The sequence below is a fragment of the Bos javanicus genome, chromosome 4 (genome assembly GCF_032452875.1).
Source record: "Bos javanicus breed banteng chromosome 4, ARS-OSU_banteng_1.0, whole genome shotgun sequence".
Taxonomy (NCBI): Eukaryota; Metazoa; Chordata; class Mammalia; order Artiodactyla; family Bovidae; genus Bos; species Bos javanicus.
In genome coordinates, this window is record NC_083871.1 from 118,832,671 (window position 1) to 118,846,995 (window position 14,325).

The 14,325-nt window shown below is 44.8% G+C and overlaps 1 protein-coding gene across 7 annotated transcripts in view; it reads right to left on the reverse strand.

Annotated features, from left to right (window-relative positions):
- The window catches only part of LMBR1 (limb development membrane protein 1), a 133,219-nt gene that overhangs the window by 39,379 nt on the left and 79,515 nt on the right, over nucleotides 1–14,325 (reverse strand). For all 7 annotated transcript variants that reach the window (XM_061415315.1, XM_061415314.1, XM_061415318.1 and 4 more), the window contains one exon: nucleotides 13,404–13,476. In XM_061415315.1, coding sequence (XP_061271299.1) covers nucleotides 13,404–13,476 — 73 coding nt within the window. The remainder of the gene's footprint in view (nucleotides 1–13,403; nucleotides 13,477–14,325) is intronic.

Sequence of the window (14,325 nt, forward strand, 5' to 3'; positions counted from 1 at the left end):
TCTGAGCTGTCGGTTCATACTTAAGAAGGAAGCACTAAAATGATAATTTGATTTGAAACTCTACAATTGCAACAAGACTTCCTGTTGGGTGTTCCAGCGGGTTCTTCATGGGCACCCAACTGTTAGGAGCCTGGAAGGCTCTCCTGGACGGATGGAGTCCCCAGAGGACTCCTCTGATCTCCTTCTCAGGGTTTTAGAGCTCAGCTGTCCCAGCAAAGAGAGCCGGGGGCCCAGGCATTTAGTCTGTGAGAACTCATCGATCCACCACTCCCTGGCCCAGGCCCAGGCCACAGGCTTCCTTTCTCTGGAAAAGAACGCCCCCTACTGCTGGGGTGGGGAAGAGGCAGTGGTCTGAGACCCTGGAGACAGGGACGAGATGGGGGACCAAACTCGTTCATGAGCAGGCTTCTCAGCCAGTCCTCCTGGTCTTAACTCGTCCCATTCAGCCCCACTTTGGAAGGTGTCTGCTGCTGCCACTTCGTGGACTTTCAGGGGTTGGGGTATTAATCAAGGACAGATGGTGTAGGATTCAGCTTCCTTGGGTCTGCTGAATTAGTCACTTCTAAAATTCTCTCAGGTCTACTAAATTTCAAAACATTTGTGCGGCCTTCTATGCTCAAGTTCTCCTTCTTTTAGGTCTGTGCTTGTCTGAAAACTCACCTCAAAAATAAGGAGATAGCTAGGCATTTTACATGAACTGTTTCATTTAACTCCTATGCTTTAGTGCACAAAAAGCACTGCAGGGCCAGTGGGCATGCAGACAGCACTATGTTTTAACGCTTAGATGGTCTCCTTTGTCCATGGCCACAGAAGTTCATTTGACTCCATACCAAGCACATCGAAAGGAGTGTTTCCTCACCATTTTCTTAGTGGCTCTTACCGTCTACATCCTGTTAGCAACTGAGTGTCCAGAATAAGTCGGTTTTCCTTTACTGGGCTTTAAGTTTCATTGGTGAGTTTGTATTTCCACCTCAGATGACTCTGACCAATGATGGGCAGCCACCAAAACACAGAGGACATTTTCCTATACCTTATCTATAGTGGCTATGGAAAAAAATCAAGTATGAATTTTCAAGCATTTGTAAACCAGTTTTCCAACTTACCAGGAGAATTGTTTATTACTCCTTGGGGCATTAATTTTTGGCTTAACTTGTAAATAATTTCTCATTTTTAAAAATTCCGTGTATGAAACTGTATTTCAGTTATTTATTCATTGTAACCATGATCAAAGTTTGTGTTGGAATAACAATGGAATAAAACCTATTAAACTTCAAAAAAAAAATAAGGAGATAGTTTCATGTAACTGTAAGTTTGCACACTGAGAGGGCTGCAAGGCGGGTGTTCTAGCAGCGTATCAGTGACACCCAGGCCCTGAGCCCCGCTGCCCACAAGCTGGCTTCTGACTGAGACTGATGCCCTCCCCCCTTTCATGTGATTTCGTGATTCCTGTTTATTTTACTTTGCTTATCATTTCTTCTTTCCCCACCAAGTGGAATTTCTGTTTATTCTTTTCCCTCATGTTAATTTGACACTTCAGTGGTTACTTTCTCATTCTGAGCACACAGACTTAAGATTTATATTTGTTTCAACATAAAACCCTAGAGGGAAACCTTACTAGGTAACTGATCCCCCACCAAGGTGAAATTTCACAATGCTTTCTAGAAACCATTCTCTCACTGCTTTCCACCCACCCCTCCTAAACCATGGTTTGTGCTGAGGTGGTTTTAAAAATACTTAGTTTAAGATTATTACTACATTCTTCCATTGGTATGGAGCTACCATATCCTTAATGACTAGAAAAGTACCTAGTCAGTAAATATACTACTCTAAAATGAATAAATAAATGAATGCCTTTTTCTGTCCTAATAGGTACATGACATCTTTAGAAATGCATGAATTTTTAATTGCTATTTTCCCTGCACCCTTAAGACTCCAGAGTACTCAATAATCCTTAACAGGTGCTACATGGGAAGTTTAATTCTTCTCTAATTCTTCTCTCTCTCTCCTTTGTAAGTGACTCTTCTATGTGAAAGCCAGTAAACCTTTTATCATCATTACCATTGTTCTTAGAATTCACGAATCTAATAGGATAACTGGATCTTTTCGATTTCTTGCTAATAATCTTGCCTAGGACTCTGTGACCTTTTTAATGTACACTCAGCTCTTTCCTCAGCTCGCTGACTATCTCTTCTGTTATTTATTTGCTTTTCCCCTGGTTGTTCTCTTCCTCCCTCTGGATATTACTTAGATGGGGTATATTAGCCCTGTAGTCCATGTGTGTTATTTTATTACTGATCTCCTTCTCTCTGTACTTTCCCTTCTCTCACTTGATTCCACCAGATGATTGATTCAGTTTTCAGAAGGACTGTATCATTTTCCACTGCTGCTGTAACAAACTACCATAAACTCAGTGACTTAAAGCAGCACAGATGTCTTGCCTTCCACTCCGGAGGTCAGGAGTCTAACCTGGAGGCGGGGCAGGACTGTGCCCTCTGCAGACTCCAGAGAGAACCGGCTTCTGGAGACCGCCGGCACTCCTGGGCTCGGGGGCCTTACCTCGGGCCACTCCACCCTCTACTTCTGTGTCACGGCCCCTTCTGTGGTTGCCTGCCTCGGTCGCTCACTCCTCACGCTGCTGTGATGACACGGTGCCTGCCCACCAGACCACCCAAGATAATCGCAACCCCCTCACTGAAGCAGTGCACAAGCCCTGTCCCCATGTAAGGAGACGCGCGCACAGGCTCGGGAGGGGAGGACCTGGACGCTTCCGCGAGACCCTGTTCTGTCTATCACAAGGACTACCTCATCTCTCGTCTACTAAATTTTAAAACTTGTCCCCACGTTCTAGGCAGTTTTTTTCTGCTCTAGTCATATCTCTTTGATAAACTGTACTGCTCTGGGGGGCTGAGTACGAATTCTCCTTCGTCTCTCCCAACAGCTGACTTCAATCAGAAGCACGGTCTCTAGATGCTCACCTTGGCCCTCACGCTTAGCCCTGAGCACACACCACGCCCAGACCTGCCGCTCTTGCTCCCTCATCCCTCTCGGGCAGACCGGCCCTCAACCAGTGACAGACATCCGCAGGGCCAGTAACTGGAGTTCTTGGAGACTAGGGATAAACCGGCCAAAATACCAACTCGGGAGGAAGAAGACTCAGCGCTCTGGTGTCTCTCAGGCTACAAACAGTACTCCTTTCTTAAAGGCAGAGACTCAGGAGAGGGTTCAGGCCAACGGCACAAGGCACACGGCGCACTAAGCCCTCCTGTGGAACCAGAAAGCTCCCGTCTCACCTGGGTTTCTAGCAAAGTAAGGACCGTCCCCGCTGCACTTCCGTTCTCACCACTGCCCATCACTAAAGAGACAGAAATCCAATCTTCTTCCCTTGGCAGAACCTGAGCTCTTGAAAGCACTAAAACGTTATACACTATTTCCAGAACTAATGAGTTTTTTGCTTCCCAGTATACAGTTGATTAGAGACTGGGGAGAAAGAGAGAGAGAGGTACTCAGGTAGTGTGCCCCAAACCACTGCACTGCTACTGCAAACCCAGAGCTTCTGGCAACCAAAGCGAAAGACAGACACTTAGGTTGCAGAGTTGGTGGGTACTTCTGTATAACAGAGATTTACAGTCAGACGGCACAGCATTATAAGATTTTCAAGTATCTTTGAATTTAATAGTCTTAGAGGTAAAGAACATTTTACTTTTCATTCCATTTCTTTATAAATTATATGGTATGCATCTGTAGCTAATGCTCATTTAACTTCTACACCTAAGAAATTACAAACACAATCCCAAACTATGTTTCATCCCCTATGCTTGTAAAGAAAAGCATAATCCCAGTAACCAGTTCACTGCTAGAAATAATAACCTATTATTCAGAATTTTGAAAGGAAATCAGAGTAGATAGTATTCCTGCTGTTAACGTAAAATTAAAAGACATAAATGCCTACTTTGTGGGTGTGATATCTAACAAGCTCAGTACAGATGTCCAGGCCAATCAAAGTTTTCAAAGGAAAATAACTAAAGTGATGTTTCCGTAACACTGCTTTTATTTTTTTTGATGACACAATGCTAGACACACAATAGGTAGTTAATAAACACTGAGTGACCTGCACACTAAAATCAAGAATACATACTTATTGTCCTTAAAAGAAATTATGGTTTCACTAAATGACTAGATTTTCATCTGGAATAATACAAGTTTCAAAGACATCACCACCTTTTACCGTATATCTCATTACCTACGTGAGAAAAGTAAGCTTGTTTGGGCAGAATATTCCAGTATAAAAGGAAATGATGGCTCTTGTAAGGAGCCATGACACATCACAAACAAGTACTGGAATGTTATACAAACTTCAGTTATACCAACAAAATCACCAAAATATCCTAAAGACTGTATTATCATTACTTTATTTCAAAATGAATCTAAAATGTTCAATGTCAGCATTGTCTAGTCAATAAGTCAAATTGGTAGACAAAACCTGTTTGGACTAGTCATGAAAAATAAAAAGGGATTCTCCAAGAAAACCACAAAGCAGCTCATTTAAGGTCAATTTAACGGTATTATTCTGTTTTCCTTCCAGCCTCAACATAAGACTTCACTACCTCAAAGGGAATTGTAAGAGCATCTATTTGCACTCCCCCTAGGTGATTGGCAGTTCACCACCAATTAGTTCAAAATTACACTGTTACTAGCATGCAATAAAAACAACACCTTTCATCTTTCTCACACAGGTAAGAATCCCTTCAGAGCCAATAACTTTGATCAAATGAGTATTTTTGATCCTGCCCCACCCGTCTCTTTGGATTCAGGAAAACTAATAGCTGAAGGCAACTTTTCCCAGCTTTATTCTTAAGCTGAAAAACTAGTGTGGCATTGAAAATATTTTCCTCCCAAGATAACAGAATTTCCCAAAGTCCTGCATTTCAACAATTAAGCTGTCCTCACACCTTTTCTTAATATGTAAGAGAGCCCTAACTGCCACATATTCATATATTAAAGGACAGACACTATTTACTGTACGATATATAACAGTGCATTTCTAAAAACCAATATAAATCTCCAAATGATTATGTAAATAATTCAAAGAATATGAAGCAAGAAAACAATCTCCCTAAACAAATCAGTAGGGAGGCCTGGCGTGCTGCGATTCATGGGGTCGCAAAGAGTCAGACACTACTGAGCAACTGAACTGAACTGAACTGAACTGAAACAATCCAGGGTCGTAAACTTAGTCTCCATGATTACTACTTGAAAACAGATGCCTCTAGTATATATTGTTTCATTTAACTTTTAAATTTAGTGTATAGACAAAAGAAAGCTAGTTATAAAATCCATTATCTAAGCAATTCTTTAAAGTTTTGATTATATTTAGTACTTTGAACTGACCAAAGTTATCTCTGTCACCAAGAATGTGAGGTCACTCAAATACTTTTCATTATTCCCAGTCACTTAGACAAACGAGTTTGTTGTTAAAACCCAAGACTCCTAATAATTCATAGAATGAACAGTCTCCATCCCCTAAGCAAATACCAATTACTATACACCATAAAGCCACTGGTGATTAGACAGGCCCCACAAAGCTTTTGAAAACTGAAGCCTGGACATGCAATCTCTAAAACATCCACCTGGGCATGAACAAACACCATTACCATCTATAGAGGAGACAGACAAGTCATACGCTCAAAAACTCTATTTCCATTTCTATTCCATTTGCAATGCTAGCATTTGTTAAAATAGTTTGTTTACTTCTGACATATGCACAAAAATATGGCTAGTTACTGAACCAAGTAATATGAGATTTTTTTATATCCAACACAATTTTGAAAATGCAAAATACTTTCATTATAAAATGATCACAGGCAATATGCAGAATATTAAACAACTTTAGGAACATTATATGAAACTGTGTACAATGAAAGGTTTGGCCCTTTTTTTTCCTACTTTAGCTACAAGGTGGTGGTGTACCCTAAGCCAGATAAGGTGTTAAGATAAGGTGTTACTCTTGGGAACACCATCATAACCTGGGTGTGGTTACACAAGCAGCTCATGTGCATTAAACTCATCTCCTGCTAACAAATCTGGATCGTCTACACAGAGCAATCTCTCTCTCTCAGTTTCAGAGAATACATACTTGACTCTTGAATTATTCCAAAGTATTCTCCAGCTACTGGTACTGTATCTCTTCAGCCACCTCGCCTCATCCCTCCTTCATCTCACTATTTGGGCCATATTTTATTGTCATGGAAGTGATTCTATGGCTCAAGAAGCTGAATAAATTATAACAAGATGTCTCCTACAGTTTCAGACCCTTGGACCCAAACGTCGGTGTCTTACTAAAAGAAACCATTTAATTAGTATTACCAGTAGAATTAATATTCTTTTCTGGGGCTTCCCTGGTGGCTCAGATGGTAAAGCGTCTGCCTGCAATGTGGGAGACCCGGGTTCGATTCCTGGGTCAGGAAGATCCCCTGGGGAAGGAAATGGCAATCCACTCCAGCACTCTTGCCTGGAAAATCCCATGGACGGAGGAGCCTGATAGGCTACAGTCCATGGGGTTGCAAAGAGTTGGACACGACTGAGCGACTTCACTTTCACTTTCTGTTAGTTCATAAAGTCAAGATATTACTAAATCCTTTCTTCTGTCACAGTATTGCCCCCAAAGGGGTCATTCAGTGTCAACAATCTTTGCTATGTATGTTCTTGATGAAAGTCAGTATCTGATCAACTTCAGACTACTACTTCCAGAGTCTGGTAAATCTGAGTTACTCTTACATCAGTGGTATAACCAACAGAATAACCACTGCAAGACTATAAAAGAGTGCTGAGGGGAAGTCAAGATGAAAGTAGCACAGAGGACCTGAGATGAAGCCCAGCGCGTCCTTACACCACGAAGGGTGCCGTGTGAGAGACATCACACAGCCAACCACGCTTCCCATGACGACGGGAGAGCCTCTGACAGGACGCCACCACTCTGAGCAAGCACAGACTGCCTGGTAAACTTGGCTGAGGGATAAACAACAAGCTTCTAGAACTACAGGTTACTGAGTTCCACAAAAAATGAGGATGTGTGGGAGTTTTTTTCAATCTTTTACTTTTCATAATACAAAGATACAGCAAAAATGAAATCAGTACATCTTCTGTGCTCTTAAGAATAAAGAATTAGTACAAACTTCAATGGAAAAAGCTTTTAAAAAGATTAGAATGAAGCAGGAAAGTAATTGCCACCAAAGGTGATATACTAACTTTTTATCATGAAGATGAAAACAGTACATAAAAAATGGAATTGAATCATTAAGTTCAAAGGCTATTTTAAAATAAATCACATTAAAAGAACTGTGAAGGTTTTGAACTTCAACAACAAAATATAATTCCTGTTCATTAGGTACTTCTAAAGTTACCCAGTACACCCATAGGCTATACACACGAAAGCTAATTATTTCAATTAATGCTGCTGTGCGACTTAAACATTTAAACAGGCTAATGTATATGTATCTTAATCCTGGGAAGGAATTACAAAAGATTTTCTACCAAGATTAATGTAATGGGACTTTCTGTTGGGCCACTCTTCAGGGGTCCTGGAGTAGAGATGGGCTGTGACTGCTCCAATTTCATGGCTTAACAATGAGGGAAAATCGCTTTCTTTCTTTTCCTTCACTGACACTAATCACATGGTCTCCAGCTCCCCCGTCTTGGCTCGTCTCCAGAGGTCTCTACAATGGGCTTTCTAAACACTGTTCCATGCGGTGGTTTTTTATGCTATCACCAAATTTCACTTCTTCATTCTTCACATCTACAGTAAAATGACATAGCACTGTGTGAGCTTTTCATCTGTCCACTTACTCCCAGCCCACCACGTGCCTGGTGGTATCAGAGGATCAGGAAGAAAACCAGCATACAGCCCTGCCTGCTGAGTTCCTATTCCAGGCAGGGAGAAGGGCAGTATGAGAAATGAGCAGTACATCAGTGACCAGAAAGTGCTGTACAAACAAGGGGAAGGAGAAAAGAAGTGCCGGGGGGAGGCAGGCCTGGCAGCACTGGCCGCGAGGCTTACTGCGGGAAGGCCTATGGGGAACGGGCCTGGCAGGTAAAGAGCTGAGAGGCAGAGGCAGGGGCCGCAAGGCGCCTACAGGAGCCGGGGGCAGCCGGGAGCCCACAAGTGAGGGAGGGCTGACCCTCAGTGCTCTCCCGCCTCTCAGGCCGAGGATGGGCGCAGGGAGCCGACGGGGATCTGCACCGGCTCAGCCAGTGGTGGCTGGCCGTCGCTCAGACCAGGGAGGCCACGGGGCGAGGGGGTAAAGCGTGGTCAGATGCTGGAGAGGCTTTGAAGCCAGAGGCGAAAACTTCGCGAAGGAACCCACACAGGAATGAAGAGCCGCCAATGAATTCGCCTGGGCACCTGAAGATTGGGTCTGCCACCTGCAGGGACAGCTCCGTGTGAACAGAGGCCTACTGAGCTGATTTTGGACGAGATGTGTTCAGGATGCCAACTGGACAGCCCAGTGGAGTGTGCACTAGACCCCCGGCTCCTCAGAGCTGGAGGCCAGCAGCCACGGCGCCAGAGGGCTGGTCCGGGAGGGCGGCAAACAGAGGCGCGCCAGGACCGAGGCACGCGGTGGCCCACGTGAGGTGGGGGGCCGGGGAAGACCCAGCAACGCAGGCTGAGCAGCAGCAGCCCGTCAAGCTGGAGGGCAAGGAGCGTGTCGAGAACAGGAAACTGAGCGGAGTGGTGGCATCCCCGGGAGAAAGGAGAGCCGGGATGAGGGCTGCGGGTCATGGCCAGCACGGCGCCAGCGCTTCGGTAGCCACAGAGGCGGAAATGAGCCCAGAGCATATATAAACTGGTTGTAACATGGCATTAACGTACCGCCCTGGCTCAAAACTCACACACCTGTGCTTTGACCTCTAACTAGAGGGAAGGAGCTTTCTGAGAGACTGTTCCGAAGTTGTAATCCTCAATCAGGCTCGACTAACATTTTCCACTTCTTTCTTCGATCGACGGATTGTTTCTGTGGACACTCCCTTTCCTTACTCCTTTACTTGTTCTCTCATTCTGTTGAGAAAAACCACGGTGCTTCCCCACACCGACGGAAGGGAGCCAGCTGCTTCTGTGAGACAGGCGGCAGCCAGCCGAGCTCTGCAGCCGGGAGAAGGGACGCGGCCCGCTGCACCGGGGAGGGCCAGCCGCAGCCTCGGCCCAGCGGCGGGGCGGCCAGACGCAGCGCGCGCAGGCAAACCCAGGCGAGGGGCGAGCGTTCTGACACAAGAGCTTCTGCTTTCTTGGCAAAACAGGAAGAAAAGTATCAGCTGAGAGTGACAGCGAAGGAGGTCTGAGAGAAGAGAAGACGTGAGCAGTCGTCTAGAGACTGGTCAGACAGCAGAGAAAGGTCAGGCGGCCACAGTAGGCGGTGAACGGCCATGCGGGAAGAGGACGCGCAGAGCGGGCTGGACCGAGGCCACAGTCTCGCCAGGCGTGAGCACAACACGGGGAGTGCGAAGGGGCATGAGAGCGCACACGGGGCACTGGCTGTGACGACAGCCTGGCACCAGTGTAACTGTGGTGAAGCCTGGGGACGAGGGGGATGCGGGGGCAAGCGGCGGTGGCGAGAGGTTACGAGGGTGAACACACGGTATGTGTGAAAAGTCTCAGCACTGAGTGGCTGCAGGAAGTGAGTTGGAGAAGTCAGAGCTGGGCGGCAGGTGCTGAGGTCACGCCAGCACCTGAATGCGTGCACACGACGAGGCCCGTGCTCGCATGGCGGCAGTAAGCAGCTCCAAGACAGGGCTCCAGGGGCTTCCCAGAGGACTAGCCGGCATGGCGGAGAGAGCACTTATGAAAGAGCAGACAGCGCGAGTCCTCCAGCAGGGAGCAGGCAGAGCCTGGGAGGGGAGGGTGGCTGGAGAGAGGAGACGCGCTCAGTCAGGTCAGGGTCTGCAGACACGGATTCAGCGTCTGACACAGCAAGGGCAGCCCAGGCAGGCTCCAGGAGGAGCGCCAGAGGGCGGGCGGCAAGCAGGACCCCACTGGGGGCTGCTGGGGAGCTGAGACTTCAGGACACAGGGAAGGCCAAGCGCTGCGGGCCTGCCACCGGTCCGGGCTCTGCCCCAGAGCTGGCGCAGGATGTCCCAGGGGAGGGGACAGTGGGAACCGCGGGCAGAAACGGCCTCAAGGAAACGTGCAGACCAGCGTCTGAGACCACAGGACAGCCCCAGGCTCCTCGGCCGGACGGGAAAGAGGCCAAGGGCAAAAGGCACCGTCACTCCTGCCCTCTCCAGTGCGGGTCTGCACAGGCTCCCTCCCGCTCCAGAAACACACACACCACCTTCCTCCAGTTCTTGTCAGGTCCTTCAGCCCTGGACGCAGCCTTCACGCAGTCTCACCACGTCCCTTCCTCTTCTTCAGTTAACTAGCCCACGATCTCAAGACTCGGGTTCTAAATTCACCTGCACAATGTCTGGTGCTTAGAAAAAGAAGAGTGGTGAAGAGAAAAGAGGGGAGAGAGTGGGGCAGGCTGGTAGCAGGACAGCTTCTCTGTAATAGTGTGCCAGTTAGCTTTACTTTGTTACTGTCTTTTAAAAAATAACACTATTAACAACACAAAACCTCTAGCACCATCAAGTGTCAAGGAGGAGCAGTGGAGAAGTCACAGGCAGGCAGTGCATCCCAAAGCTGTGCTGATAACTTAAACGCCAGCATGGAAACCGAGCTCAGGCGTATAATGACTACCACAACAAGTCATCATATCTTCCAGAACAAAACAGTGTTATTCCCACAATTAAGTCCCTTTTGACATCAAGTATCATGTTTTATCAGGTAACCACAAAGCTGGGATCAGAACAAACCATGCAGATGTCCCCAAGCTACACACGATGCCCGTCACAGCCCACGAGCACCAAGAAAGCACAGCCAGCGTGCCCTCAGCAAACACCACCACAAGTTCTGGGCTGGATCACCACTGTAAGCTGTAGCTTTTAAAATCTTTTACTCTATCCCGAAATTCTTTTTAATAGCCCAGACTAAAAACTTAAACTTCAATATTTAAAAATAATTTAAAATATACGATAACTATTACAACAAAATCTATGTGACAGAGCACTCTATTAAACCATGGGATGACTGCCATCACTAACCTCCTAGTAGTGAATATGTGTTCAGTCACGTCTGACTCTACAGCCCTTTGGACTGTCACCCACCAGGCTCCTCTGTCCACGGGATTTTTCAGGCAAGAATACTGGAGTGGGTTGCCATTTCCTCCTCCAGGGGATCTTCCCAACCCAAGGATCAAACCCACACCTCCTGTGTCTCCTGCATTGCAGGCAGATTCTTTACCCACTGAACCATTGGGAAAGCCCTACTAACCTCCTATGATCTATATTTTCTTAAATAGCAAATTACAAAATAGGGTTTTGTTCCATCTTGGCTTTTCTTCCCTCTGCACAACTGACAAATATACTTACTGAAGCTCATAATTCTTCATCTGTATTAATCAAAATGTCCATTTTGCTTCAGAACCCTCTATATTCCACCTTCAACAGTCCAGAGCGCTAACCAGCAGCAAAGAGCAAAGCGACAGCTGTATCCCAACATGTCCCAACACACAGTCTCCCTGGAAAGACCCTTAATGACCACCAACAGTCAGAAGCAGCGCATCGCCTCCCAAAACGGCAGAAAATAAAAGCGCACTTAGCACTGGCAATCACATCATCCTTTTTTTTTTTTTTTAAGTCTTTACTGAATTTGTTACAATATTGCTTGTTTTACCTTTTGGGTTTTTGCCTGCAAGGCACCTGCAATCTTAGTTCCCCAACCAGGGATCGAACCTGCGTCCCCTGCATCGGAAGGCAAAGGACTGCCAGGAAGTCGCAGATCATATTATTCTTAATCCCCTGCAAGCTATACCATTACTGTGTGAGCTGGGATGTTTTGTATATTTTGGCTTTGCCTCATTGTATACTACCTCAAACTCCTGGCAAGTGTTTTCCTCTTCAATTTCTTTAGCTATAATGGAGCCACTTTTTATTTGAGGAGCTAAGGATCTAGAGAAATTCTGGAGAGACTTTTTTTCTCCACTGTTGAAGGACAAAATGAGAAAAGCCTACATTTTGGGGTTTCTTTTGATTAGCCTTATTTCAAATTCTTTAATTCACAGAGCTCTGTATATTACCCTTCCTAGATCTGAGCCTCCTGATCTGTAAGACAGAAGTAGTATGTATATAAGCTGAGACATAACCCCACACCGCAGGGGGCAGCTAGACATGGATTCTGAATGATCCAGGCAGATTTAGTATACAATGGCGTGATTACCTAAATAAGACAAGTTCATTACAATATTAACTATTTTAATGAAATATTAGAAAGCTGACAGTATGGATTAAAGTTATAATTCTTAAGTTAAATAGGTTTAAATGTTAAAATAGCTTTAATAAAGTTAGAAGAATAAAAGATACATGTAGTTCCAGTCTAAAAGCTATCCGTATCAAAGTATATAATTATTACCGATAAGAATTCTCTAGAATAGATACAATCCGAAATTCTTTGATCTAGGAATAATGTCTAATATCAACATTTTGGGGCTGATGATTTAAATTCACTATCTGTAACTGAAGAAAGTAGGTATCTTTCTTCCCATTTCTCAATACTTTGTAGTTAAAGTAACCTTCCATTTTATACCTACTCTTGAATTATGACTGTAAAATATAGTTAGCTATTTTAATAATCTGATCTCGGTGGTAGGTTTTCAACATTTAGAAGAAAACTGCGTAGGAGAAAAGACTGCAGGGTGAAAATCATTTGAGTAAAATAAAAAATTTTACTATGTCATATCTCTGTTAAACTGTCATTACTCTTTTCTTTACTGGTTCATCATTTGAAGCCAAAAATGATCAGTAATGAAAATTTAAAATTTAAAGTCTTTGACAGGCTTATGTGGTTATCAGTTGGTAATGAACAGTATCCCCAAATGAGGACAGAGTTCCTGAGTACAACAATCTAATTTGGCCCCTTCTTATAGAATAAACACTGCTTTCTACCACACATTAGATATTTCAACAGGAGAGACACAAGGAAGGGATGTTACGGCTGCTAAGACAAACCTGCAACACGCCAGTAAGTCCTGACACGCGTGGTGCGTGAGGATCTGGTGGAGGACAGACACGGCCAGTGTCCGGGCGCTGAACAGACCCTGCCAGATCACAGCGACTTTCAGTGGGCGCCTGGCCCAGCGCCGCTGCTCCTCAGCACACGGCCTCACCCGGGCAGTGCACGTGCTCCTCTGCGTCTCAGCCTCGGGCACCAGCACAAGGGCCTGAGGGGCTTGTCTTTCTCCCCTCAATTATCCGTCTTTTTAGAATTAACTAATGTTGTATTCTGGTCTAAATACGCAATAAATATAACAAATACATACCACTGAGTCGTCTCTGGAGTGCTTCTTCCTCTAGGGTAATGATATAAATTTGCTCATCCAGGTCTTCAAGAATCTAAATGTAAAGACCACACTATTGAATAATACATTACAAAAGCAGTGTTTATGAGAATATTTAGGCTACTTGGCCTATAATTTAGACAACCATTCAAATTAATAGGAATCTAAAATAAAAATGCTCAAACTATTCTATTTGCAAATCAAGTAAAAAGTCTTAGTACAGAGCTAAGCGAACTGAAAGCTGATTCTCACAAAATCTACATACATCTAAATTGGGGTTGTTTCAGTTTAAAGAATGAAAGAACTCTGCAACTCTCTCAAAGGCACACAAATGCAAGCACTCTAAACATCCAAAAAGCTGAATCAGTAATCTCTTCGTGCCCAAGCCAGTTCTCTGGAGCTGGAAGGAGCAGATCACCCAGTCCAATAATGGTCCAATAATCTACTAATACATTAACCTGCATGATGTGTAGAACAAGAAATCCATAAATGAAATCACTACCATTCATACTTTCCATTTACATCATCTTTATATACTAAAAGATGTCCACAAATATCAAACACTGGGATTATGAAAATTACCCCACAGACCGAACCCTACCGAGTGCTGAACACACACACTCACTACCAGAGCATACAACATTAGTAAAATCAACCACCAGAAAAACCCACTAATCAACAGCCAATTTATATGGGATAGTCTCTGCACTGTCTTCATTACTGATAAAACCTAAAAGCTTTATTATCACAGGCGGGAAATTTATTATCCCTTTGGCCACCTGATGAAAACAACTGACTCCTGAGAAAAGGCCCTGATGCTGGGAAAGATTGGAGGCAGGAGGAGAAGGGGACGACAGAGGATGAGATGGTTGGATGGCATCACGGACTCAATGGACATGAGTCT